Source organism: Manis pentadactyla, chromosome 7, assembly GCF_030020395.1.
Source record: "Manis pentadactyla isolate mManPen7 chromosome 7, mManPen7.hap1, whole genome shotgun sequence".
Classification (NCBI taxonomy): Eukaryota; Metazoa; Chordata; class Mammalia; order Pholidota; family Manidae; genus Manis; species Manis pentadactyla.
The window spans coordinates 107,251,787-107,279,041 of NC_080025.1; the positions used below are offsets into that span (position 1 = coordinate 107,251,787).

Here is a 27,255-nt window from a genome sequence, read left to right on the forward strand (position 1 = left end):
ACTGAGTTGTGAAGATCAATTTTTAGAACAAAAGAGAAAATTTTTATTTGTTTGAAATAAATTGTAAATATCTTCTAAAGCCCAAGCAATCAGTATATTCTAAGATCATAAACCACCAACAAGATTTTTAAATCCTCCAAGACAGGATCTGTGTCTCCTTCTACTGCATAATTATGTTAAAACACTTCATATTTCTAATGCGTTTTACAGTTCATGAAGATGCTTTTACAATAATTCATCAACAAATATTTCATGAGGATTGATTACGTATTATGCACTGTATGCTGCTGGATGGTGCAAAGAAAAAGAACACATAGTCCCTGTCCTGACAGAGCTTAAAACTCCATGTAGCAGGCAGAGGGACACGCAGCTGACCAGAACTGAAAATGATTTAAATGCCACTAAAGAGAGTGGGACCACTTTCACTGCAGTGTTAGTGACACTAAGTGTGAAGCAACCCCAGATGAAAACTTCAGACTGAAACTGTAAGGTACAGCAATAAAGTAAAGGCTTCTTTCAAGCTCAGCTCCTATAGCTCATTTATAAAATCACAAAGTGAGTGGATTTGCCAATGGATAACATTTTCTCGAGACAAGACAAAGGCAGATAACATATCTGATGGAAAAATTAGTTTTGAAGAAATCCTTTTACAGCTGTCTCTCTAAAATGTGAACCATATCATGCTTTAAGTCTTTACAAACTAAAAGGATTGAAAGTAGAATCTGTATGTTACAATGATTAAAGAAGGACTTTTGATCCACTTTGTTCCTGAAAAGGGTTTTGAAAATTGTATTTCTTCATATTCCTCACACTTCTAAAAGGTAAGGACAAGTGGCTCTGAATGTGATGATTTTAGGGTCATCAGGTAGAATAAACATTCTCCACATTTGTGTGTGTTGTTCAATTGAGGGGTAACCATATCTAATATTACTGCCATAACTGAAAGAGGAAGTGCATTAAATTCAAGTTTGGGGATTTCTTTGGAATTTTTATCATTATTAGCATTTTCTACTTCCAATATCTTTTTACTTCCTATTTCATAATCCCTATTAGTATCAATGGTATCTTTTTTTTTGTATTTTGATATAATTTCAAACTAGAGGAAAGTTTCAAAAATAGTACAAGGTGCTCTTATATTTAGATATACCAACTGGTTACAGCAATGATCTGACTTTTTAGTATGCTAATTAGAAAGGAGCTCAAGATAATAACCAGGTATTTACTTCCTCTGTGGATCATTTAATCTAATTCCAGGGAAAACAATTACTTGTGGAAATTAGAGGGAAAAGAAGCTGAATGGATCTCTTATTACTAAAGTGTATGGGGGTCCTATATTAACACTACAATCTTGAACAGCTTTTATGGAGTATTGGTTAGCAGCACAGAGACTGTGGGTTGAACTTCTTCACAAGCCCACCATGTTCACTTTGATATCACTAGATTCTGCATCTACTGGGCTGTCAACAATAAGCACCCCCGAAATGTTTGTTGAACTTTGCTTTAAGAATAAGCAGTCAGTACCGGGATGTAATGTATAGCATAAGGAATATAGTCAAGATATTGTAACAGCTTGGTAGGGTGATAGCTGGAACCTAGAATTATGTATATAAATGTTTTATCACTGTGTTGTACACTTGAAACTAATGTAATGTAATACTGTGCATCAACTACCCTTCAATAAAAAATAATTATCTAAAAAAAAAAGAATAAGCAGTCAGAAATATGAGTTCCTCTTTTTTCTAGTTATACATTAGGTGAAACCCTTCTTAAGTTTACAAAAACAGCATTTCATTTTGTTTTCCAATTTTAAGATGAAATAATTTTTAAATAGCAAAATTTTAACATTCGAGATAATCATGCATTTTTACAAGATCAGGCATAGACTTTTATTCCATGGATATTTAAATAAAAAACAGTAGTTCTATAAAAAGAAATTCATTTCTGAAGATAAAGTTTTACATCCCTTTATATAATCTGGGATAACTGAAAAATTTACTTTGAGAACTGATGAAAGAACCTGAGTCCTAGACAGTGGTTTCAGCTGGACATCAGGTCATTTGCTCCCTAATAATAAGTACCCCTAGCTTGCAACCTTGTTGAACCCCATCATCATCCCTGTGCCAAAGGTAATACTAAGAGAAGGATCCGAAAATAGTCTCAACTACTAAGCATAGTATGCAGAGAAACCATGTAAATCCACAGATAGGGGTTTAAAACACAAATTAAAAATGGCAATGTTTTTCATTTCATGAGGAAACCACATGAACAAGGATAGCAGAATGTGCTTAAGAAATCCTGTAGTTTAGTGTGTATCGCATAGCTGCAAATCACTGACTAATTCAGGCCAAAACACACCCCTGCTTTTTCATGTATTATCTAAATAACACAGAACATAATGTTTCCTAACCCAAAATTTGACTCTTTCAACATCTCCTTTATTATCCTATAGATAATAAATGTATGCATAACTGGAGGGCATATTTTGACACTGCCAACTGTGCCAAAGAAAAGGGAACCTTTTCCAGTGGTTGTTATTCCACTTGATATCACTGGACTCTGAAGCCAGCTGGGGTTTGCAGCCACAAGGTGAAATTGGCCCTCAGAGACCATTTCTCCAATTATCAGGAGAAGATCTGTCCAAAGGCATTTAAAAATGAAATCTGACCTACACTTCAACTCTACGGCAATGGTCTGCCTGCTCAAAAACAACATATGACCTTTAAATCTTAAATTATAAAATAGTTTTGTTGAAAGTGTAATGTATTTAGCTTTGATCTAATAATGTAAAGAAACGCAATCATTTCCTCACAAAAACCAGCCAAGAAATAGCCAAAAAGTTCCATTTTCATTACTAATAAACCAACCAGCCAAAATAAATGAGAAGCTTTCTCACAAATTCTACTGGAAGCTTGGATCTGTCTTTCAACAGATATAAAAACAATAATCTGAACTAAAGTTTAAGAGATATGAAGGTGAACCTAAATGTGAACTTCAAATTACAAATCCTAAATGTGAATTACAAATCTTCTTCTGGTTTCTCTCTGTTCTTTGTACATGTAAAAATTCTAATATTTATACTACGTACATATTTTATTCCCTATATATTTATTCTATGTTTTCTATATGAAAATCAGTACACAACATGGGATAGCAGTGAAAAGGCAGTAGATGTGGGAAGGCCTACAAAGAATCAGGGATAACTTCTGAAAATTGTTGTACTAACAACTACTAACTAAATTAAATATACTAATAATACTATCTAAATCAGAATACTAACTCCCAAGTTGATTTATTCATTCCACATATGTTTACGGAACATGAATTTTGACTGGCTTTATGAGATTAAAAATCATTTGCAAAACTGACTTATTTGTATACCAAATCCAATCTTTGACTATTGCTTGAATTCCAAAAACTGTGCATATATATATGAATATATGTATATTTATATGTATATATGTGTGTATAAATATGTATGTATATGGCATTGTGCTAGGGATTATGGTTTTAAAACCTGATACATAGAAATATAGAAATAACTCAGAACAGGAGCTATTGAGAAAATTAGTTCTGAATTTAATCACTTCTACTGTGGGTTATTTAGCAATGAAATGATACACTAATCATATTAATCTTTGTACTTAATGACACAATGAAGGATAGCTAGGCACTGGTAGCTGGATTTTGAGCCCATTTATCATCTCAATTAGAAGTAAATACTTATAAGATGAGCAACTTGTTTAAGGATATGTGTTTATTAGTATCTTAACCTATTTTAATTCAGCAACATTTTCAAATTCAGTTTCTAAACCTTGACAGTGTCAGTGGTCACTTCCTTGGCCCTGCAATCTAGCATGATGCCACTAAAATGGAGGAATTAAGACCCAGATGATGGTTCTGTCACTTCCCAGGTTTATGACCTGGATGAGTGTATTAATCACTCTGGACCTCACTTTGTTCATCTACAAAATGGGGCTCATGGGGCCTTCTTTGGGAATGTGTCATGACTGAATGAGATACTGAGAAAAAATGTAGAGGTTTTTCTAAACTAAAAGTAATAAATCCAAACCATTAACTTTAGTTGCATCCTAGGTCAGAGGGGGAAATATAAAAGGTTATAAAAAGACATTGTTGGTCCACCCTGAAAATTTTAGTATGAAATGAATTTTAGATGATATTAAATAATTCTTACTAATTTTTGTAGCTATGATAAAGATATTATGGTTACAAAAATAATATGCTTGTTGTATATACTTGTAGAAGTATTTACAGGTAAAGTATCATGATGCATGCAACTTAGTTTCAAATGATCAAGGGAAGGGGAAAAGCCAGCATACATATAGAGGTAGAGAGATGGGGTAAGGAGAGGCAGAACAAATATGGCAGTGTGTTCATTGCTGAATCTGGGTGCAGAGTACATGGGGTTCATTTTTCCATTTGCTTTAGTTTGGGATATTTGAAAATTTTCTAAATAAAAAGTTGAGTAGAAAAAAAGAATTAAATTATGTAATGTCATTAAAGCATATGGCTCCTATTATATGCAGCTAATGATAGTAGACACTCTGACCACCAATTTAGGATGATTGTCATCTCATTACACAGGCTGCTGTGTGATATGGACAGGGCCCTGCACATAGCAAGTAAGCAGTGAACACTTGTTGAAAAGAAAAAAAAAGAACTTTAAGAGCTGAAACCTTCTAAAAAGGACATTTCAGAGCCCATCAGGGTCACAAGCTGAGAGGAGGTCGAGCTCTGCTTTCTTTGGAGACACCAGGCACCAAAAGCTTAGAGCTGAAAAACAATGGTATTTTAACCTAACCACTTTGATTCAGGTCTGTGACGGGAGCAGCAAGGCCACTGTGAATGAGTTATTTAATACTGTGCTTCAATCTCCCCAGATGTAAAATGTGACACAAAAATATTGCTGTTCCTATCTCATAATGTCATTGTGAAAATAGGCCGATACACTTTAATGGAGACTTACACATAGTAAATGCCCAAATATTAGTTATTATAACTATGACAATCCCCTCCTATTCCAGTGTACCATGATATGAAAGGTCCTTCCAACATTTATTCAGGATTGCTCCTTCACCTATTAAACCAATGTAAGAATAAGGCATTATACTTACGAACTTCCTTTAATTTTGTTCTATCTGTATTTTTTATTAAAAATCCAAATTTACTTATTCTTGCTTTGGCTTTTTCAATAGAGAATTCTGATGAAAGTAATAAAATTTCCACATGACAAGTTTTTATTTCATTCTCACACAGCAACAGGGTTTCTTATATTAGTATAAATCTAATGTTTTGTAATGTAAAACCTACAAATTCACTCAGTGTAAAATGGATGTTTCAGGAATCTTTTCTGAACCTATGGTATTTGCACAACACATGTCCTCAAATAAATTAAAAATGAGATTGTTGGCGTCAGTGTCTCAGATTCTCAGAGAAAAAGCATTAGTGTTTTAGTCCTTTGTGGGTTTCAATCTATAGCCAATTTTTTTTTTAGCCTGGGATTCTCCAAATGTTTCTACTCTTGTGTTGTTATGTTAGAGATAATTCATAAGTTGTAATACTTTGCTTTTACTTAAGGTGATTAGTGTGATAACATTTGTGCAGTCATTTATCTCATTAAAAAATATACTACTAACATTTTTAAATCCACACAGTGACAAATCCTCTTTAAACATTCCAGAGACAGTTACTGTTGTGTTCTATTGAGTTTCAAAGGCACATTTATGCACAGTCTCTCATTTGACTTTCACAGCAATTCCCTAAGATGGTCTGGGAAGTTCTTAGCCCCAGGTTACAGGTAAGGAAAATGGTACCTACAGTGGCAAAATGAAATCCACTGAGCCATACAGAAATTACAGGTGCTTAAGCATGAGAGATACACATCTACTCCAGCAGTGTGCCCACATCCCTTCTCTCAACTCCCATTTCCTCAGTTATGTAGGGCTACCTGGGCTTTCAGCTTCCTCTTCCTGTCTTCTTGAGAGACAACTCCATATCTCTCCCCTCAGGACTCTGAGCCATCTATCAGGCAGCAGCTAACAGTTAGAACCCAGAATATAACAACATCAAGACAAGAGGAGAGCAACAGTCCTGGCCACCTGCAAACTAGTAAAATAAAAGCAAGAGATAACAACCTAGAGACACTACAAACAACCAAATTTGCCAAGTAAACCAACTGAGCTCCTTTTATTCCTTTTACTCAAGTATATCAAAAGGAATTCTACTTCTGATCCTTCCTGACTGTGGAAAAATTACTTATCCTCTCTGAACCTCAAGTTACTCACCATAGAATGTTACTATTACCCCTGGCCACCAAGCTTATGCTGACCATGAAACAAGAAAATACATTGAGAAGAATCTAACAGCCCCAAGCTAGTAAGACTTCAGTAAGTATTTACTGAATTAGACTAAATCTTATGGATGAAGAAATGTATATGTTTTAAATGTGATGTACAACAGAGAGTAGAAAATGTATAACAATATTATAAATTAGATATCTTAATGTTAATTAAATACACAAATGCTTAGCTACTACAGTTTATTAATTAAAGAGACATTTAAAATCATTCTGCTAGAATTATCTTATCCTAAATTATGGCTAAATAAGCCTCACAAAATATCTAAAGTATCAGTAATTTGAGCAGTTGGCTAGAATATATGTGCTAATTTAGCAGAAAAACTGAACTTCTAAATTTTATGAAGCAATGAGTGTGTATATGACTCATATAATATACATCATGAGGATCTATTAGGAGGAAAAAGAAGAAGGTAATTTTCTCAAGAAGGAAATTTGAGAAGGCAGGTTGGGGCAGGTTTGGGTGCGAGAGTGGGCAGAAAACAACTTGAGCAGAAGTATAAACATTCTAGTAGAGATGGTGTGATACAGACCTTCAGGACTTGAGCCATGGTCAGTCTACACACTTACAGGTCCTGGGGCTGATAATACCTCTCCCCAAAGTGAACTTCTGAGTACTGGCACAGCCCTTGTCTCCAAGAAAATGAAAGAACATTCTAAATCCTTACCTTATTTAGAAAATAAGTTATGAATGGTACACTCACCAGTTGGTTCTGATAGGCAGTGACTGCTGTAAAAACTGTCTCTGGAAAGATGAATGTTCTGAATTCTTCAGACTTGAGGTTGAGCAAGGAGGCTGTGTGGTCTTTCTTCTTAATGATGTGCACCCGGGGCTGGTACTTATGCATTGAGTTCAAAATTATCTACAACAAAGAGATGGGAAGTACTGAATTTAAAATTTTGATATTGCTAAGTGGGCCAAATTACAATAACCACAGTAAGAAAAGAAAGAACCATAAAATCTACAGTTTCAAATTCAGTTTTAAGATTAAGATCTATCCTTTCCATTCTTAAGGCAAATCGTTTTCACAAGATACTACAGACTCATTGCTCTGAAACACATTTTACCAAAACAATGGAGATAACATAGGTTGTTTCAGATATCTTTCTAAAATGCTAGAGGGGTGATGGGAGTTGGGGAGGGTCATCTGGTGGATGTTTATTTGTTTATTTTTAAGTCAAATCTTAAAAATAAAATATTTTTTATTAGTCTGGTTAGACTAAAAGATGTATGTCTTCATTTTCTAAAGTAATAAATTATATATTCTAGAAGGACCAATTGTTATTTATGGGAGTAGGGGAATAAAACGATTTAGGAAGGCAGTATGGTATTAGACTTTGGTTAGATTAGTGAATATGCTACTTTCTAGCTCTTTAATCTTGGGCCAAGTGACCTCATCTCTCCCTCTTCATTTTCTCAAATGCAAAAACAGTATTACCCTTGTAGGGTGTGATGAGGATTAGATGATATAACCCTTGCAAATCATATAGCAAATAGGAAGTGTTCAGTAAATATGAAATTTATTATTATTGTTGTTATTATTTCTGACTACTTCATTGATTCATGACTTCCAGTTATAAACTAAACATGAATGACAGTGGTGGCCATCTTCCATTTCACAGCTAATGAAAGTTGCCTGATACATAGAAATCATAAACATACCCTGGTTAACAAGGCCGTATTTTTCATGATCTTATAAAAATGTGATTAATTTGCTATTATAATCTTAGCAGCATAGTTTACCTTCAGATATTAAAGGTTTTCCACATCCTATCCCTGCTACTCACACAGCTACCTAAATCTATAAAACTGAGTATGTCTTTCTTGGGATAACAGAGCTCACACTGTATGCCCTTCACCCTAAAGGTCTATCAGAAAGCGTTTCTCTCAGAGGAGGCATTGATGAGATACTGTGGCAGGACCAGTGGCAATGGCACGCAGCCTTATTGCAACTAATGGCTCCCTTGTTTTCTTGGGTAACATGGGTGTGGTGGATGAATGTTCCTTCTGGTTGACTTTAGCCAAGTTAAATACTAGTTACTGTGAGATAACTAATACAGATTCAGTACCTCTCTGTGCTCAGATGAAAGCCAACTTAAAGTTACAGGGCATTAACTGGTATGGAATTTTGAACATGTCATATTTTTATGATCCCAAACATGAATAACAAAAACAAATGAGAGCTTCAAATGAATTGAAATAGCCTTTAGAAAGCCATCTCTTTGTATAATGTGTGTATTCCAAGGAGTACAAGACATCCATGCCTAGTCATAAAACTGGAATAAACTCAAAGTGACAAAGCAAACTCCTAATATTGATATAAAAAAAACCCCTGAGAATTCACTCTATGTTCTGCTAATAAGTTAGAAGGAATTTCAAATCACATACACACACACACACACACACACACACACACACACACACACACACACTCACACACTCACACACAGGAAGAAGCTCTAAGCTTTAAGTAAGGTCCTCTCTCCTCTCCTTACACTGGCCCCAAGGTTGATTTCCTTTGGGAAAGGATACTGGAGAGACAGTCTCCAGACTGAGTCTCAGACCCCAGGGCTCCTGACTCTCTGCTCAAGCCCTCAGGGGGCTAAGAAATGCTAATAGAAATGTGAACTCTGCTTCATCGAAGAAATAGATTCCTGGAAATAAGAAATTTTCCTGTTATAAAACCAAGAATATATCTCTAAGAGGGGCTTCTTCAGGACTAATTCAAAGAACTTGGCTAAACAATAGAGGATCAAAAAATCTTTTCTTGTAGTTTTCAGAACACACTATTTCTGGTGATAAAGTGAAGGTTAAATTAAATAATAAGATTTAAAGCTAAAATAGATATTAATGACCATCTAAGACTAAACAATTTTTCAAGGTCTAATCTTGGCATAATCAAATTAGAACCCAGGGCTCCTGAAATACAGTTTAGTGGTATTCCCATACATGAAACTGAAGCTAAAAGGAAAACATACCAATTCTAGATGGCTGACCTCAGAATGGACTCTCAAGTCTTTCTGGAAAAACCCAAACAGTTCTTCTAAAAGCTTCAATATGGAAAATACCAGAACCATAAAAAATCTCATTCTCCCTGCAAGATTTCAGCAGAGCCCACAGAATTTTAATGTGAATGACAGTAAAAATGATCATTGGACTACAGAAAATGTCTCTCAGATATTTATAACTTGACAAAAAAAAACATCAATGGAAACATCTTTATTTTTAAAAAAAAAGTACAATTATGCCAACATCCTTAAAGATAAAAGTCAATTATCTTTTCCAATGCATAAAACAACAGAAAGCTGTTAACCTACTTCATCATCCCATCAGTGCCACCAGCAACCACTCATGAATTAACCTGGTTACTCTGACTGAGTTGTCATAAACAAGGTCTTGTGGACAAATGGATGGCATCAATGCCTGAAGTGATTTATTTGGTTCCAGTTTCAATTCAGCATTTGGAGCCATGTCTAAAACTCTCCACTTTATTACCTAACTTATTATCTAAACATCTTCTTTGAGAAAAGTCTTGAAATTCTCTTTCTCCACTGCATAGATCTAATAAAAACTAAACCTTTAAATAAAAAGAGCCTTAATAAAGAGGATGAGAGGGAAAATTATATCAGAATATCTAAAGCCAAGGAAAGCAGCTATGAAAATACCAATGTGCTTTCTGGCAATCAAGGCAAAAAAATGAAACAGTATTCTCGTTGTCAAAAAGACGTATGCAAGTCTGTCTAAAGTTTGCTCAGCCCAAAATCTAAAATAGAATCTTTATGTAAATCTTTGTTTAAGAGCATGGAACAATATCACAGTTCTTTAAAAAGTAACTTACCCAATGTGTAAAGCCCTGCATCAGTGAGTTTATTTTGTGAACTAGTGACAAGAGCTCAGAATTCCAATTTCTCTTTTCCACATTTTGATGAACTCCTTACTGACACAAAATCAAATGGTTTTAACTGCAAGAATTCTCTGTGCTTTAATATTCATAAGACTCTACAAAGAGGATATATACTAAGTAAAGAGCACTTCCACTAAGAGGAACACACTTTGGGAAAAACCCATGGGGCAGAGGCAGGGGGTGGTCTCAACCCCATTCCATTTACCCTGTGTTGTGTGACATACCAGTAGATGTTTAACCCAAAAAGGCTGTAGTAGCCTCCAAAAGGTACATTTCCTTTGTTTAGTTGGTGCAGGTAGTAAAGCATTTGCAGAAGTCTTAGGAAATTCACAGTGCCAAAGGTCCCAGACCCTCTTGCAAAGAAATGGCATACAGCATCCCTGTATATGGCCTCTCAAAAGCAGCAATCATGGTTGCGTCACTGAAGGACACATGAATGTTCTGAAAGAATGACCCAGAAGCAGATGTCAGGAGAGGGAGAGGGAGACCCCGTAGAAGGAGGAAGTTTTGTGTGACTTCATTCCATCCCAGGAAATCCACACAGTCCAAAGCACTGTACTTACATGGCCATGTTGATCCAGTTCATTGTTGGTGAGTTTCACCTTTTCAAAAGACACCATCTGTTTGAGTAGCTGCTCACCAGTAAAAGGAGAGTCTGGGTGTACATACAGCCTAAAAAAAATTATTAAAGAATTTTACTGAGAATTTTTTTTTAATCTGTTCTCTGTGGGCTATAAAATATTCTGATTCTAAAGCAACACAAAACCTCACAAAAGAATTTTATTTGTGCCACATAATCTCAAATTTAATAATATGGCGATATCAAAATAACTCTAGAACATCTGTTTCTTCATGTACCAGTAATCTAAAAGGTAATAATAAATTTCCTATTATTTACTAAGCAAGTTATTTTTTTAAGGTGGGTTTTTTTCCCCCATCTAATTGACTACTGGTCTGCTTCTGTCAAATATAAAATGTATTATTCTAGATACTTTCAAAAGAAAAAACTAGGTTATACTAATCGCATAATGAGTTCCTATTATAAGCATTGCTAAAAAGCAATGAAGATGTAAAGAATTTTAGAGAAAACAATTCTAGACAGTCCAGTCACTTAAACTTAGAGGCGACTCAGTTTACATTTCATGTTTTTTATAAATAAAAGACAAAGTAATTGTAATACAGTGACCTAGGGAACTTTTAATAGTCCACAGACATAGTCTGTTGTTCCTCCTGGTAACTTAAGTACTGCTAGTTTTATCAGTATCTAGTTAAGTGCTCAATTAAAATGAGAGTGAAAAGGAACAGGGTAAACTTCAGATTATTCAATATATTTATTTGTAAACAGCCTAAAGAGAAAAAAAGGTTTGATGGGGAAAAAAGTATTTACCAAGTATGTATTTATCATTTATTGATCAACTGCTACGTGCACAATTACTCACTCAGAGTTTAATGCACCCCATTCATTTTATCTGCGAATATCACACTAAGTACAGCTCTTTGGAAATCCCAGTCCTGGTCTCCACTCATTAACTTTTCTGAAATCAGGGGAGATTACAGAACTAACGAAAGGGGAAGGAAATACCCTTGATTTAATAGAACAAATTCCTTTACCCATTTAACAGATTATGTATATCTAAATTTTGTATAGGATCCCTGTGACTCTAATTAAACGTTTATATTGTGATTGGGGAAAAGGCAAGGAAAAAAGTCAAAAAACCTTTGTTTGCAATATTCATGGCAAGAACAAGAAGTCTGTGCTGTGGTTTGTCACAGAGGACTGAGAATAGAAGAATGGAGTGCACATGCTGAACCTTACCAAGTCCACCAGAAATAAAGCAAAAGAAAGGCTGGCGGCACTAAAGACTCTTACCAGACAGATACAAGAATCTTAGAGGCTTTAGGTATGTTTCTCAGCCTACTTTTTTTCTTAGCAGTACTCAAAATTGCCTTTCAATGAAGTATTCTTTGGTAACACAACCATAATAACTTTTTTCAACTGTCACCCCTCTCAAGACTATAACTTTAGAGGTGCAATTGTTTTACTCATCAGCACTACATCCTACCCACTTTGCCAAAAAAATGTTCCAAAATACTTCAAGTCCTAGAAGTTGATGGAATGTTCCCTCTTAACTATCAACTCACCATAGGTAATCATGTCAGTAAAGATTCACTTAGTTAAATATCAATTACTATAAAGAAAAGGAATGTCCTATAGGTAAATGTAACATTATTTTAGATCTTGTAAAATGTCATATCAAGATCAAATGGTATTATCAAGCATTATTTCTTCTGATTAGGAACAATTAACTGATGAACTTCAGTATGAAATAAAATGGTTCAAAGAACTATAACCCCGAGGAATTTCCACCATCAGTATAAAAATGATCCTCTCCCAAGTTCCTCACGTCTCCCTTATGGAGCTAGAATATATAGCACTATTTCTAAATAAAGAATAGTTGTTTAAATTTTCCAGAATACTTCTAGCCTATAAGTGCACTGAACATTTTTATCTTACATCAATATAAATAAGTTGAACTGGATGAATGAAAAAGCATACAGGAAGCCCCTCCTCTCTCAAGTCCCCTAGGACTTAAAATTCCAGCAATAGCTTAAACATGTTTCAGTTAAGATAGTGTATTTGTACGTGCTTTCCTTCTCCAACCAGAACAGATTAGTAACATAAACAAGGCATGTCATATTTCTAAAGTCCTGCTGGTCTGCACCAGTTTCCCATACCTTCAGATAGGAAGAAAACATATGCTAAACAGGAGTGGTTAACTTCTTAGAGGAAAGATTTTGAGGGAAAAAAAGGAGGGTTTACTTGTAAAATTGGTTAGGAATTTGCTAAAATACTTTCTCTCTCTAGAGAATAATGTGAATCTGCTATACAAAAAACACAAATTCTATTCATTTTAATGTCTACTGTAAACTGGTGAATCTTGCTTAATAAAAAAATGAGTAACAATTTTCTTAAGTTTCTTAGTCCTGTTATTTAATGTTTTTTAATACACTGATTTGAAAATGGTTGGGAAGATATCCTTCCTAGTCTCTTGTGGCAATAGAAAGCTCGGAGAGGCTTCATTTAATCTCTTCCTAGTGTATTCAGCATAACATAAGCTCAATTACGTGATCAACTACTAAGTAAACTTAGTTTTCCATCTGAATTATATTTGTACACTGTCTGTGTTGATTCTGTACCTTGACTAAGACTCCAAACTAGATACTGACAAAGAACTAGCTATAACTTCAAAGTTCCTAAACCTGTACAATAAATTCTTAGCTCTGATATAAACTTTTAATCAATTATAAAAATTAGATAGTCATAAAATAACTTAAAAGCTATGGTTTTGAACCCTAAAGAGAAAGTCAGCTAATATACTTTGTTTGTAATAAAGTATACAATTAGGCTCCTATAACTTGAGCTATTAATATTCGTATAAGTAAATGCATGCTTTTTTCCCCCCAGAATGTCCATCTGGGAGAGCAGCAACAAAGGCTTGCATGTGATTTTTTAAACAGCATTGTCCCGGAAGAACATCAACACTGAATATCACAAAAATAAACATATATGATCCCTAATACATTAATTGAGTAATGTTTCATATAAAGGAATATTAACCTGATGTTGAATTATACTCATCCACCAATCTTACTATGCAGAAGGGGGAAAAACGAATCAGTTTTTCTTACTTAAAATCTCTGAGCCCTTTACTAGTCAAAAACAGCCGCATTTTACCAAAATGATGTTTATTATGTGCAGATGTAACCACATTGTTAACAAACATTTACTATAAACAGCCACTACTAAAATGTATTCTTTTAAAAGGGATTTTGGGGCAACCACTTCATCAGTAGGTTAATTCAGTATGGTGTTGAGTAGCCAACTAGAAATGACAGGCACTATAGGAAATGGGTCCAGATTTCTAATCAATATTCCAATTGAAAGTTAAGGAAAACTTTGAAATGCATTATGAGGAAAGATAAAATTAAAGGCAGTGTCCTGTCTATGCACACACTCTGCTTTTCTCAAAGATTAATCCATATTTTGTATAGTCAATCCTGAAATGTCTGGGCTTGGAATGCTCTTACCAAAGTTCATGGCTTTAACAACAGACCTGCTTAAAATTCAAACAACCAGGACAGAGACATTGTGCCAGTGGGGTTAGTACCGGTCTTGCTCAGGCGGAAAATGTGGAGTCACAAACCTGGCTGGCAGTGGTGGGTCTGCCTTCCCAGCCACCAGCCAGGAAGACCGGTGGTAGGCGTAGCGGTACCTCTTGTTGTCCACGGGGACAATGTCCATCAGGACTATGTACTTGGCCTCGGGATCCACGCCGGAAAAGGACACCCGGATGGTAGGAAACATCCTCCTGACACAGGGAAACAAAATAGGCCAGAGCTCACACTCCCTAACAAGTTGACCCAAATTCGAGGTGGAGGGAAAGGGTCTGACTCCTGTACCTACTGGGCCCTCAGACCTTCTCTGTTCCCTGTAAAGCCTCAGATGTGAAATAGAGAGACAGACCTTCTCCCAGGCCTAGATAACTTTGTCACCTTTATAGAAATCCTCCTTGCTAGATGAAAAGTTTTGTTTTGTGTTGTTTTTTAATATCTGAGATCAGAGGAAATCCTATGCTATAGTATCAAACCCGTTAGGGTCAAGGGACTGAAGTCTCCAGAGCAGACAGAGTCGCGCAACCCCATCTCATTGCTTCGAGAAAACGGATTCCTGCCATAGAAAGTGAGAGCTGGGTTCTCAGGCTGGGTTTCATGGGACCCTCGGGGTATTTCCCAGAGTAAGAAAGCCGGAGCCACCTTCGTCTGCCTCGGCCCTTTGCCCCAGACCCAGACAGCCGCCTGCTCGTGGCTCCGCACGGCACTGAGCCTGCCTGGCTGCAGCTACAGAGACGCGGCGCCAGACACGCCAGTGCTCCCTGCTATGGCGAGTGTGGTTTGTTTCCGATTTCTTATGCTCAAGTTTTAATGTTAGTTTTTTTCATGGTTGCTGGAGGCTTCTGCAAATTGAGGCCAAAAAAGGCAAGCTACCTGCCTCCCTGGAAGCAACCAGTTCCCTGCACCCGGGGCATGAGTTCCCACTTCCCTCTAGAGGCCAGCCCTGCACCCCCAAGCCCTCCCAGGTTGTAGGCGACAGAGATCCCTGGTCCCAGTACCCTTCTCATCAAGGCTGGGGAGGATTTTTCAGTGACAGATAGGAGAAAGCAAACACCTGGATGTCTGTATCAGCAGCTCTTTCCAAAAGCAAGTCAGTGAAAAGAAGCTGACCTCCGGCAAGCGAAGCTTCTTTTCTGTACTCAGAACCAGCGGGCTTTCACCCAGTTGCTAGAAACACTCTAAGCTTACCACCCAGGTGCATTTCCATCTCCCCACTCCTCACCACCAAGGCCCAGCTACCTGCCCGACTTGGTGATGATCATCTCCGTGCCCAGCTCGTGGAATTTGTCCCAGAGCTCCTTGGTCTCCAGGCTGCAGGCGATTTTAGCCATTTCCTCACTGGGGATAACAGGGGTGGTGGGGATCAGCGGCTCCGTGCACAGAGAGGAGGAAGATGGACTGCTGCCCCCACCACCAAATTCCCCATGAGTATCCAGGCTGGTCAGCTCGCCCAGGGGCTGAGCGCAGGATGACTTCTCAACAAATTGTTCTGCAGACAAAGAGAATGAAGAATGACAGCTAATGCTGGAAGAACATTCCAACTAAAATAGGTACCTGGACTTGACTTTGGAAAAGTTATGCTCAGAAACTCCAGGAAGGCAGCAGTAACCCCTCACTATATAAATCAAGTGTAGGATTCCCATGGAGTGACATGTCGAGGGCTTGCTGACTGAATGAAATGAGTTCTAGAACCATAGCTTGTTACCACCATTATGAAACCCATTTTGAGGAATAAAAATGTGAGGAGTGATTAAACGGAAAGGTTTTGATCATATAGCATAAAAAGCAAGTATTGCAGTCCTGCCTCTTTGACAATCAGGAGACTTTTCTCCAGCACCAAAGGGTGAAGAGATCAGCACCTTTCAACTCCAGTAGAAACTTTCTCTTCCCTTCTGGAGCCCTTCTTCAGAAGAGAAAATGAAAGGTAGGGGGAGGGGAGGAGAAAAGTGGGGATGTGGTTTAAAAATATTAAGTTCCTTCACTTATCTACCTGGCTTTTAGTTTCCTAGGCTTTAAGATGCTAGATGAGGGCATTTTTACAATATCCCTTCACAGCCTCAGAGCTTATGAAAGACTCTAGCATATAGCTTGTTAAATCACAGGAGTATACTCTCTGGGCAGATTTTTGTAACAGACTTGAAACAATTGTGTGAAGGACAATGTGTGTATTTTTTTTTTCTCTCTGTCGAAAAGATCATAAAAGTGAGGAAAACAAACCCCAAACCCAGGCTAGCAGAGTGTTAAAGGGCTAGAAGAGCCCTTTACCTTTCACCATTAGGCTGGAATACCACTGCCTATGAACCAAACATTCTCTTCCACAGCTGATAAGGGCCTTGGGAATACACCAGTCACTTTGATGGAATACAGGGGACTTTTGTAATTGTCCCAATTATCTTGCATCCCTTAAAAAAGAAACTACTTGAATCTGCAATGTGAAACCGATCTCCAAACAACTCTCTTCTAAGCACCCTCAAGGAACTGAAACAAGTTCTAAATGTAGGTATGTGCAATATATGATGTATAGATCATATAAAGGATTTCATTTCCCATGTTTCTCATTAACCTGAGGTAGGCAAGCAGGAACTAGCAAATTTTTAGCTGTTTTCCTCATACAATAATAATCCAATTTACAGAAATATTTTTAAATTAAGAACATTCAAATTAATTATCTTAATATTCTGAAATTCAAAGAAAGAGAACCATACCATGGCAAAATCTAATTTTCTACTAATATTTCAGAAACACATTCACATAATGTCTTTTTATGGAATTAATGAGTAGCCTTGGCAATTTTCTTATTTTCTGACCATCAAAAAAGGTGCACTCTGCAAGCCCCAGATTAACCAGTGTGTCACTGTTGGGGAGTGGAGGAGGAAAAAAAGGATATAGAAATGCTCTAACAATATGTCAATTATAGCTCAGAAACATTTTTTGAAGAAATCCTCCAGTAGTCTGAGGCAGTTCTTCTAAGTAGATGTAGTGTGTTTGAATGGGCAATCATGACACACTTTCAACCCCCTCCTTACATCTCACTAGGGTTTCAAAGTACCACATGCTCTCTTAATAGAACGTTTAGGTGTTTCTCATGTCAGAGTCCTTGGCATATAGTCACTGATTGTGCTCTGTTGAACTGGCCTGTAAAAGGGACAAGAATGCCTTCTGGTTCTCTCAGCCTGTCTCAAAAGCCCCAGGAGGGGAGGAGTGCATATTTTACAGACTGTGTGGGTAGGTGGGTGAGGTGGGGGGAGAATAGTTTAGAATTTAGAGAAAAGGTGGTTTTACTCAGGAAAACAGAGAAGGGAGCAACCCTGAAATGACTGTGGAGCTAACAATGTAACGTTTCCTAGTCTGTTTACTTCTGTCAAGAAATTTAACCTGAAATCCTCTCTTCCTGCTAGCTACCAAACCGTGATGGAGACATGTGTAAAGAATTCAGAGGCCCCCTAAATAGGAGTGGATAGTGCTGGGAACTTCCAGAAACACACCTTGGAAATTGCTGGTTAATTTTTTTTTTTTAAACAGTAGGGATTTGTTCTATTGGTTTTTTTCTATTTCTTTTTGCAGGTTTCGATTTAGATGGGAAGGTAGGTGGAAGAACCAGGGAGAGCGAGTGAAAGCCTTGGAGGAGAGATTTGTTGCCATTCTGTTTTCTGGGGCTCTTCTGGTTCTCTTTCCCTTGATTCTAAATTGCTGCAGGCTTTTAGTCCTTTGTTTTATCTCTGCCCAGGCCCATTAGTCTGCATCTCTAACACTTTCTCTTTCCTATTATTATTATTATTATTATTGTTTTGGATGTGAGATGTTAAAGTGGTGGGAACAGGAAGAAGGAAGGAAAAAGTTGGAGAAGAGTTAAAAAAGTAGACTTACCCTAGATTTGATATTTGATATTTTTCACTGTTTTAGGGCTATCAGATAATCAGGATGAGGAATTATTATTTCCCAGGGGACCCAAGAGTCGATGGTGAGAACTTCTTTCTTCCTCAATTGTAAAGGTACTTTGAAATACTTATCTCCAATAGTTTCTTTCCCCTTAGAATTTGTGCTAAGGGGAACACAATCCCTATTCTCCCTTTACTCCAAGCTTGTGTCTTCTATAAATGGTAAGGGTTGTTAAATAAACAGTGTAGCTACAAGTTGAGGAATTTGGGAAATGGTTACTGGCTAATGTTTTTGCCAACCTCCAATGAAAATGATGGCAGTGATAAAATGATGTCTTACTGATAAGTCTAGAGCTTCTGTGAAGAAAATGGTTCATGTGGGGAGAACTGGCTTATTCTACAGCACTTGACAGTGGTTTTAAGGAGCTGATTCCTTTGTTCAAGTCAGGGAAAAACAAAATTAAACTGGTTTCTTGTAAAGTCGCTTACCGTATTCTAGGCTTCAAAGCACTAGTCGGTATTACACACATCATAAATCCTCGGGAGTCTTAAAGGGGTCTTATTATTATATATACCTGAATGTTTTTATCCCAACAAAGTTACACTCACAAACACTGTATGTCCGACTTGACGTGGAGATTTTAGACAAATAGGTATAGGGAGGGAGGGAGAATGACCAGCGAATATACTGGATGCAAAACTGATTGTTTATTTCACAGACTGAAACCCTAAAGAAAACTTGGGCTGAAAAGAAAAAAACCCTCTCATCCTTAATGCACGGTCTATGGCCTGAGGGTCAGAAGCTCCGCGAGGCTGGAAAGGCAACCACCCTCCTGAGCCTTCCTCAGTCAATGACACGCAATACCCCCGCCCCTACCCTGCGCGGCCAGTCAGGCAGCCCGCCTTACCCAGGGGTTTGATGGTGTTCTCCGTGGCCTCCTTCTCCTTGCAGCCGCCGCTCGACATGAGCGCCGCGATGGAGAAGGCGTTGGCCCGGGAGGACAGCTGGGGCTTGGGCGACGCGGTGAACTCCATGGCCCCCAGTGCGCGGTCCTGGCCAGGGACTGGGCTTGCCGTACTGCCGTCCAGCTTCGACGGAAACACAGTGCAAAGTTTCCGAGTGTCACCACAGCAGAGCCGGGGACTACAGATGAGTCAGTCCCAACCTCCCAAGGGCTCCACACTGGCCTCTCCTATCCTCAGCCGCAAAGCCCTCGAGCCGCAGAGACTTGGAAGTAGCCGGCAAAGACGGGAGAAGACCAGCCGCAGGCTCACCCGGGGGCGCAAGCCACGGGGCACTCCGCAGGACCACAGGCTGCGCCGCTGGAAACTGGAGACGAGCATGAGCTGCGCAAAGCCCAGGGTCCCGCAGCTCCCCCTCTGCGTCCTTCCTCCCCTCCTCGCTGGGGACAGCCGGACCGGCCCAAGCTGCAGGGAGGTGACGACCCGACGAGCGCCGCTGCGAGGGGGCGGACGCCTGGGAGCCCGAGCGCGGGAGTGCGAAGCGCGGGGCGGCACGGAGGACACTGCGCCCGGGCGCTGGCAGCCCTGCGCCTTAATTTGCTGGCGGCGGCGATCCCGGCGGCCCGCAGCCAGTCAGCGCCGCACCACGTCACCGCTTCCTGATTTCGCCGCCGGGGGCGGGGCCGCGGGCTGGGCAGGGAGGGCACGCCCGGGGAGTGGAGCCTTCACAGCCTTGCGACGCAGCCGGCCGCGAGCCGGGCCCTGGTTCCCTGCTGGGGGGGCCACCACCAGGCCGACACACCGGTTCCGGACGCCCCCCACGCGGTTTCACAGTCTCGGGGTGGTAGGGAGGGGCGCACTGTCCGGAGGGGGCATTCTTGTCACGGCTAAGCCCGGGATCCCCGGAGTGGCCCACGGAGGGCACCTAGACTAGAGGAAGCCTCAGGGAGTTCCTGCTACTGTCATTCTTTTTCTTACCGGTGCTCAAAGTTGCAAAAGAAAGTTGGGAAGCTCTAAGTAAAGCGGAAGCTGGCGCCAACGGGCCAGATCCCATTCTTGGAAAAGTCCCCAAGGACGGGGTCCCCGTAATCGTCGGGCTCCAAAATCTGTCCGCTTGAAAGAAGGCTAGAGAGACGGAGGCCTGCAAAAGACAGCCCGCTGCTTAGCCTTTGGCGAAGGATGCTGTTCTCAGAACCGCGGCTTCCGCAGCACACCGATGAGCCTCTCTCCCGGGGATCCTGTTCCCGAGGGAGACTCCTAAGGGAAGGAGAGGGGCGGACGCGATGCCGGGTGGCGCGGACCTTGGCGGGGACCACGCGACACGCAGTGGGAGAATGCGAGCGTTATAGCGCCCGAGCTTGGCGGACGGAATCTTACGTCTTCGCAAACTCAGCTTTGACCACCACTTCCCACGGCCTTGTGGGGTCGTCCTGTTGGCCCTGTTCAGTTTGAATAATTCAAATTCTCCGAATTCGCAGGGTAATCCGCTTCACTTGGAGCCGTGTAAACTCAGGCTGACACACACACTCAAGCTGTACTTGTAAATATTTGCGTCCTTTCCAGCCTTTCGGTCTGGCGATTAAGAACATCTTGGTGGGTCTTAAAAGAAAAAGAAAAGAAGGAAAACAGCCCCCATTTCCCACCAGCCATTCTCTTCCTTCACTGCATATCCTCAGTCCCGCCGCCTCACCCCTCACCTCCTCGCTCCTGAAATAAACTTAAGGGGAAAAAATAAAAGTCAAAACTTGAGAACATTTATTTAAATTTAAAATTATGGCATATGGGAGAGTCGTGATTTAAACCTGTCTTGTCATTGTGCATCAATAGTTTGCAACAAGACGCTGCATGAAGGTGACTAAGAAATGCATTCTTGATGTCATTCTCGATGTATAAAGTGTAAGTGGAGAAATTCGTAAAACCATAGATTTTTTGTGCTGGAAGGGAGGAGTTTACACCATCGTCTAACCCATCTCCACTTGCTTTTAAGAGAGAAAAACCGGGGCTAGAGTATCCCTTTTCCCGTCTGCCTGTAGCAAGCCGGGCAGACGGGAGCGTGGGTCTCGAACTCCAGACCTCGGCCTCGCTCACACCCCGTGCCTGGGCTGTTCAGGAAGGTCGACCGTAGAACTAAATGCCACTGAGAGCAGCGGCACTAAGGTTAATCCGGGTAAGAATAGAGACTAAACCACCCGATGCGTTTAAGGATCAGTTTCCATTCTTGAGTCCTTTGCTGGTTTCGGACAACCCAAACCCAATCCAGACCGTTCAGTTATTAAACCAACCCACTCCAAACGCACATACACACACACACACCGCCTCGATACAATAGTGACATTTCCCTGTTTTGAATGTAAGGCGCATGCTGGTTCCTTTCTTGTCTCAAATGCTTATGGTTTGGCCAGGAAGGAAGATTTCTGACAAGAGGTTTTTTCGGTTTTGGTGTTTTGTTTTGTTTTGTTTTGTTTTGTTTTTTCATTGGCGGGGGTTGATGTAATGGTTAGTGTCAAATTTAATATATGCTTCAACTGGATGTCGAAGATCTTATTTGCTGGTTTTAGTTTTCAAAAACTTTTTGTGGAATTATACCTCAATTTAACAAAAAGCCTTGCCACTGCTTTTCTAGAGAGAGGAACGCCATTATCTTTTCTTAATTATGTTCATGGTTCAGAGTGGAATTTGAATAATTTCATGACAGGGACATTTTTAGAAAAATTGGCGGCGCAAAGGGAAAGCTGACTTGCCCCCAGTTTCCACTTCCTTTTCCAATTGCCCAAGCGGCCTTAGCCCAGTGCTGGGTCTCCTGCGGGCAGGAAGTTCTGGCTATTCGTCCTTTAAAGGTAAAAGAGGAAGGGGAAAAAAAATTAAGCGAGAGCGCAGAGACCTGCGGCAAACCAGAGGAACTGAAAACACCACATGATACAAATCCGGGAGCGAGAGGTGAGCCGTTTGGGGATCCCTAACAAGCTATGCATCTTGTTGGTGTTGAAACCGTGGCAGTAAAATGTACACTACAACATAATTATCGGGGGTACACTGTCCCTTCTTTTAGATTTATTGCCTTTGCAAATCAATATGGTGCTATAAAAACGGGGAACCTGTGCTTGGCAGAGAGGGGCTGTGAAATGGTGATTCAAAGCCATGGGAGAACATCAAGTTCTGAGATCCCTTCAATCCCAGTGTTAGCGCTGACAAACAGGTAAAGCTACCCAAGGGCATTGAACAAGGTAGTCACGTTAATACTTCTCCCCGTTCCCTTCTCTGGCTGACGACAGGCGGGTGGGGCTGGTGTCCGAAGTTCATTGGGCTTGGAGAACGCTTTGAATCTTGAGTTTAGCCCTGAGACTTTGTGTAGGTTACAGAAACCTCTTAAAGCCTCAGTTCCATCATCTACATTAAAATAGGGTCAATAGTTTATCCCGAGTTGGAAGAGGTCTCAGTGGATTGAGATAGTGTGCGTAAAGCGCCTAAACCATAAGCAACCTTAATAGTTATCCTAATGTAAGGAAATTTTAAGCACAGAATTTAATTGTATTTAATTTTTGAATGGCAATTTTGCGATCGCAGTGAGTCACGTAGAGTTAACTGTGGAGGCAGTTTTGGAATATACGCAGAGGATTAGGGTCACAGTGGTAATGGAACATTTTTCACAACCTGCTAAACTTTGTAGCCTAGGGATTTAAATTTTTGGTTATACCTCTGAGTTTGGTTATACGGAGTTTGATTATATGGAGGACTGGGAGATGTCTCCTTATATACACCACCCTTTCAAAATCTCATTTGTAGCCTCCAGAACTCAAAAGTTAGTCGACCTCAAGAACTGCCCAGGAAGTAATAATAATTTCCCGCTTTCGGCCAAAGGTCCCCGGCCTAACGAACTCTAAACCAAGACGCTCTGCTGACAGCGGCAGGGATCGGTCCTCGGCTAGTCTGGCCGTCAGAAAGCAGGCGCCGGGGATGAAAGGTGCGCCGGGGCTGCGGGACAGGTTACCAGACCGAAAGGGAAGCCCTGCACCCAACGGTGACCATAGGAAAGAAGATGAGAAAGGAGACCCGTTTCAAGGCACGTGGGCAGATCCCAAACGTGGCGGAGGTCCTGTCCCCATCCTCTCTTCCGCTCTTCTGGTAAACGCTTTGAAAGCAAGAGTAATGGATGGGCCGCGGTGCCTTTGGATTCCTAACTTAGGTTTACAGAACAGGAAGGACAACCGCAGCGGCGCAGGGAGAGCGGCTGCAGACCTTCGGGGTGCACAGGGAGGAGCGCGCGTCCCCGCGCCGGGTGGGGCGCGCGCGGCGCGGCCGCCCTTGTCATCGCGCAGCAAGAGGGCGGGTCGAGCCTTTACTCTGAGATGCCGGACCACAGCTCTGACGCACTCCCTGGCGTGGTTAAGTATTCTAGAACCCAAATGATCCCCGAGAAGCGTCCCGTCCAGTCCAGGACACAGGAACGTGCCTGGAACGTCCAAGCCCCGGGCCCACCCATGAGGCCTCTAGGCCGGCGCCCGAAGCCCTCTCACCCAGTCCGGGCGCTAAGGGCAAAGCAAAGATCACCTCTCCAGGGGCGCGGCCGGAATATGTCATCTGACGGTCCCAGGTGGTATGTGTGTGCGCGCGTTCGGCCCGGGACTTCACACTCGCGCCCAGCTCTGGGACCAGGAGAGGGATGTGTGGGCCTAGGGCAAGTCGCGCCCATCTCCAGCGCCCGCGTACTCAGGTGGTGAAGGAAGGCTCCTCCGGAGCCGGAGCCCGTGGTAGTGCGACGTTACTCAGCCCAGCCCCGGGCTCGCGGAGGCCTGCTGCTGTGGGTTTGCGCAGCCTCGGGACCTGCGAGACCGCCCCGCTAGCCTCCTCCGGTTCCCACCGCGCGGCGCCCCGGGGCCTGGGGCCGAGGTCAGGCGCGGGGCCTCAGAACTTCTTCACAGGAGGCTCCCCATGGCCACGACCCTCCTGCTCTTCCCCGCGACTACTCACTTCCCCGCGACTACTCACTTCCCCATGAGCTCGGGACCTAAGGGACCGGCCTTCGAAGCCCCTAGACTTCTTCCTAACTAGAGAAGAACCGGTGCGCTATAGGTGGGTGCAAAACTCAAAATTCGCAGCGTGATCCCGAGAACAGCAAAGGAAAATCTCTCCTGACCCTGTAGGCAAGAATCCAGACCCACTCTCCCTCCCCCATACCCTCTCCTTCCTCCTTTACTCACTCTCCCGCCTTCTTCTCCAACCCTCTTGGAACGTCGCCACATTTTGCCTCCCAAACGCCCGGCTGCTGGCGGATCCTGTCCTTTTTTAAAATAAAGCCTTAGTTATTTTGTGCATCATGAAATTTTTGCATGAATTTTGGTATTTTTTAATTGGGGCATTAAAATATTATTTCTTGATTACTGAATTTTAGGCTCTCCCCATAATCCTGGCCCTGTCAGGAAGATTAAGAATTTGATCGAAATTACGCCGATAATAAGCAGTAGAGCCGGAATTCCAATGCAAATCTCTAGCTTCGAAAGCATGGCTCCAGAGATTACTGCGTACACAGAACGGAGTGAGGGGAACTCCCACTAAGAGGAGAAAAGCGGAAAGAAGATGGTCCCATGGCCAGGTGCCCTGGGCCACCGGTGAGGACGCGTGGGCCCTGCTGCAGCTAGGCAGGCGCCTGAGTGGGTTTCCTGAGCTGCGGTTTTTGGGGTGTTTAAAAAACAAACTCAAAACTAAATGAGGCAAGTTCCGTAGAAGAGCAAGCACAGCTGTTTTGCCAGCGTCTTTCCTCTCGCAAAGTGGCACCAGTTTTAGAGATGTCATCTAATTAAACTTATAGCGATTGCAGCATTTTGGAAGATGATCCAGCGTCCCACCAACCAACTGTGCCCTGTCCCCTCTGGCACTTGCTGGAGTACGTCTTGCCTTTGCTTTTCAGGAGCCAGAGCCAGCTGTTTGGTGACAATCTATCCATGTTCTTATCAGGAGGTTTGGGAGAGCAAGGTGGGAAAGACCCAGGCAGGATGTAGTTCTCTGAGGTCTCTGCTGCCAGTTCCCATTTCAAGTAACCCCAGAAGCCATTGATTGAAGTTTATCTTATTCCCTGCTGAAGGCAAATACACCCAGTAAGGATTTGGTGCCTATTTCCAGGTGTCAGCATGTACCAGATGACTTGAATCATGTATTATGTAAGGAAACAAAGATGCATGCATCTAAGAACAGATAAATGATGCGGAGTACTTGTTCATTCATCCAATATTTCCTGATACTTACTCTGGCCTGGATTCTAAGTTTCAGGACTAGACCATCCATCAGACCCAAAAAAATCCCCGCCTCCTACAACTCACTTGCTATCACATGATAGCAAGCATGTAAAAACCACAAGAAACAGAAATTGTGATAAAGACTTGAGGAAACAAGGAGCAGAGATAGTGAATTCAACCCATTTGTGAGCATTCACTCATTCTGGACCAGGCACTGGCTTACTGAGGTGATGATGGGGTTGGACAATCTGTATATGATCCCTGCCCATTAAGGATTCAAAGCCTAGTTGGAGTAAAATATCATTGATATGAAAAATATACAATACATTCTCCTCAACACCAGACTAAAAGAACTCTTAGGGTCTAGGGGCATAATGGTTTAATGTTAACTACAAATGAGGCAGAATAAACAACTTTCATAAAAACCCCTGCAGAGGAAGTTGTTGGGGTCTGGCATCAGAAACACCAGTTTGGAGCAAACTGTGCTGCCTCCATTTCCACATCTGTAAAATAAGGTTACCGATAATAATACCTACATCAAGAGTTTGTGAAGATTTAATGGAATAATGTCTGTATGAGGGCAAAGGACCTCATGGGCATTAATACAGGCCAACTCTGGAACTTGGAAATGCCTCCTTTTTGCTTTAGGGGTGACACATATTAGATATTATTAAGAAGTATGTCAAGATCCCCAATTTCCACTCTGCCCTCAAGAAATGTTAGAAACAGCCTTCTCTCTATTTTTCCTACAGCTTCCGGATCTGTAAGAGGCTCTGGGTCTCACTGAGGGGTTGCATAGTGGGAGAGAAACCCATATGATGCCAGGAGGAAGGGGCCAAGCCCCTGCAGATGCTCAGAAAACATGGAGAATGCCCTCTCTAGAAAGCCTGGAGGACTAGAGTTGTCCTCTCTCTCTTCATTTTCTTCTATTAACTCATGTAGTTTGAAAGTGTCTTGAGAACATTTTAAGCTGGAATGCTAGTTTTCCAGTGCACAGCAAGGAGCTCCTTTTGCACACTTAGTTTGTGCCAAGTGCTGCACTAGGCTTTGCCAGACATATATAATGTTGGTATTAATATCAGTCGGGCAGCAATGTCATGTGCATTTAAAAATTGCAGCAAATGAAATGCTGTAGGTAATATAACTTTGCTCCTCAATCTTAACCTCCCACCTCCTGTGGAATTCTATCAGTAATATGATTTCTTGTTCTGGAAGCAGAGGTAGTTCGGAGGATAGGGTTGATTTTTTTTATCTGTTTGTAAATAGCAGCCCCAGAGAGTGGAAACGTGCGTATGTTCATTGTCTGCCCACCAGGACCTGGAATTTCGTTGCTTCAAACGTTGGCAGATGTGACTTGTCCACCCTCCCTGTTCTCAAACCAAAGATAGGCCGAGTAAAGATGTCACACATGGACTGCAGGTCCAGGCAGCCTTTGTAATTTTTTTTTTCTTTTCTGGGGGTAATTAATGAGTAACGGACAGGTTCCGCGTTAACAGCAGAGGCAACAGGGTAGGGATGGAGGGGGTGGCCCCGCACAGGGAATCACGCACCGCTGGGTAGGAGTCTGTGCAGCTGGCTCACTGCTCAAGTACCGCCAGACTGCCAGACTGCCAAGTTTTGGGGGTTGGGAGCCAGCAGTATCCTTTGCTGGCCGTGTGACCCTCTGCCACCTGGACAGTTCGAACCTTAGTTTTTCTTTCAGTCCCAGACCGCCACATTGGAGCAGCCTAGGC

The 27,255-nt window shown here is 41.3% G+C and overlaps 1 protein-coding gene across 1 annotated transcript in view; it reads right to left on the reverse strand.

Moving 5' to 3' along the window:
• TBX20 (T-box transcription factor 20) overlaps window positions 1-19,844 on the reverse strand; it is a 57,669-nt gene extending 37,825 nt beyond the window's left edge. The window contains exons 1-5 of the mRNA XM_036897503.2: window positions 19,238-19,844; window positions 15,691-15,940; window positions 14,484-14,648; window positions 10,842-10,950; window positions 7,078-7,236 (exon numbers count right to left, since the gene is read on the reverse strand). Coding sequence (XP_036753398.2) covers window positions 7,078-7,236; window positions 10,842-10,950; window positions 14,484-14,648; window positions 15,691-15,940; window positions 19,238-19,364 — 810 coding nt within the window. The 5' untranslated portion in view covers window positions 19,365-19,844. The remainder of the gene's footprint in view (window positions 1-7,077; window positions 7,237-10,841; window positions 10,951-14,483; window positions 14,649-15,690; window positions 15,941-19,237) is intronic.
• Window positions 19,845-27,255: the final 7,411 nt, after the last annotated feature.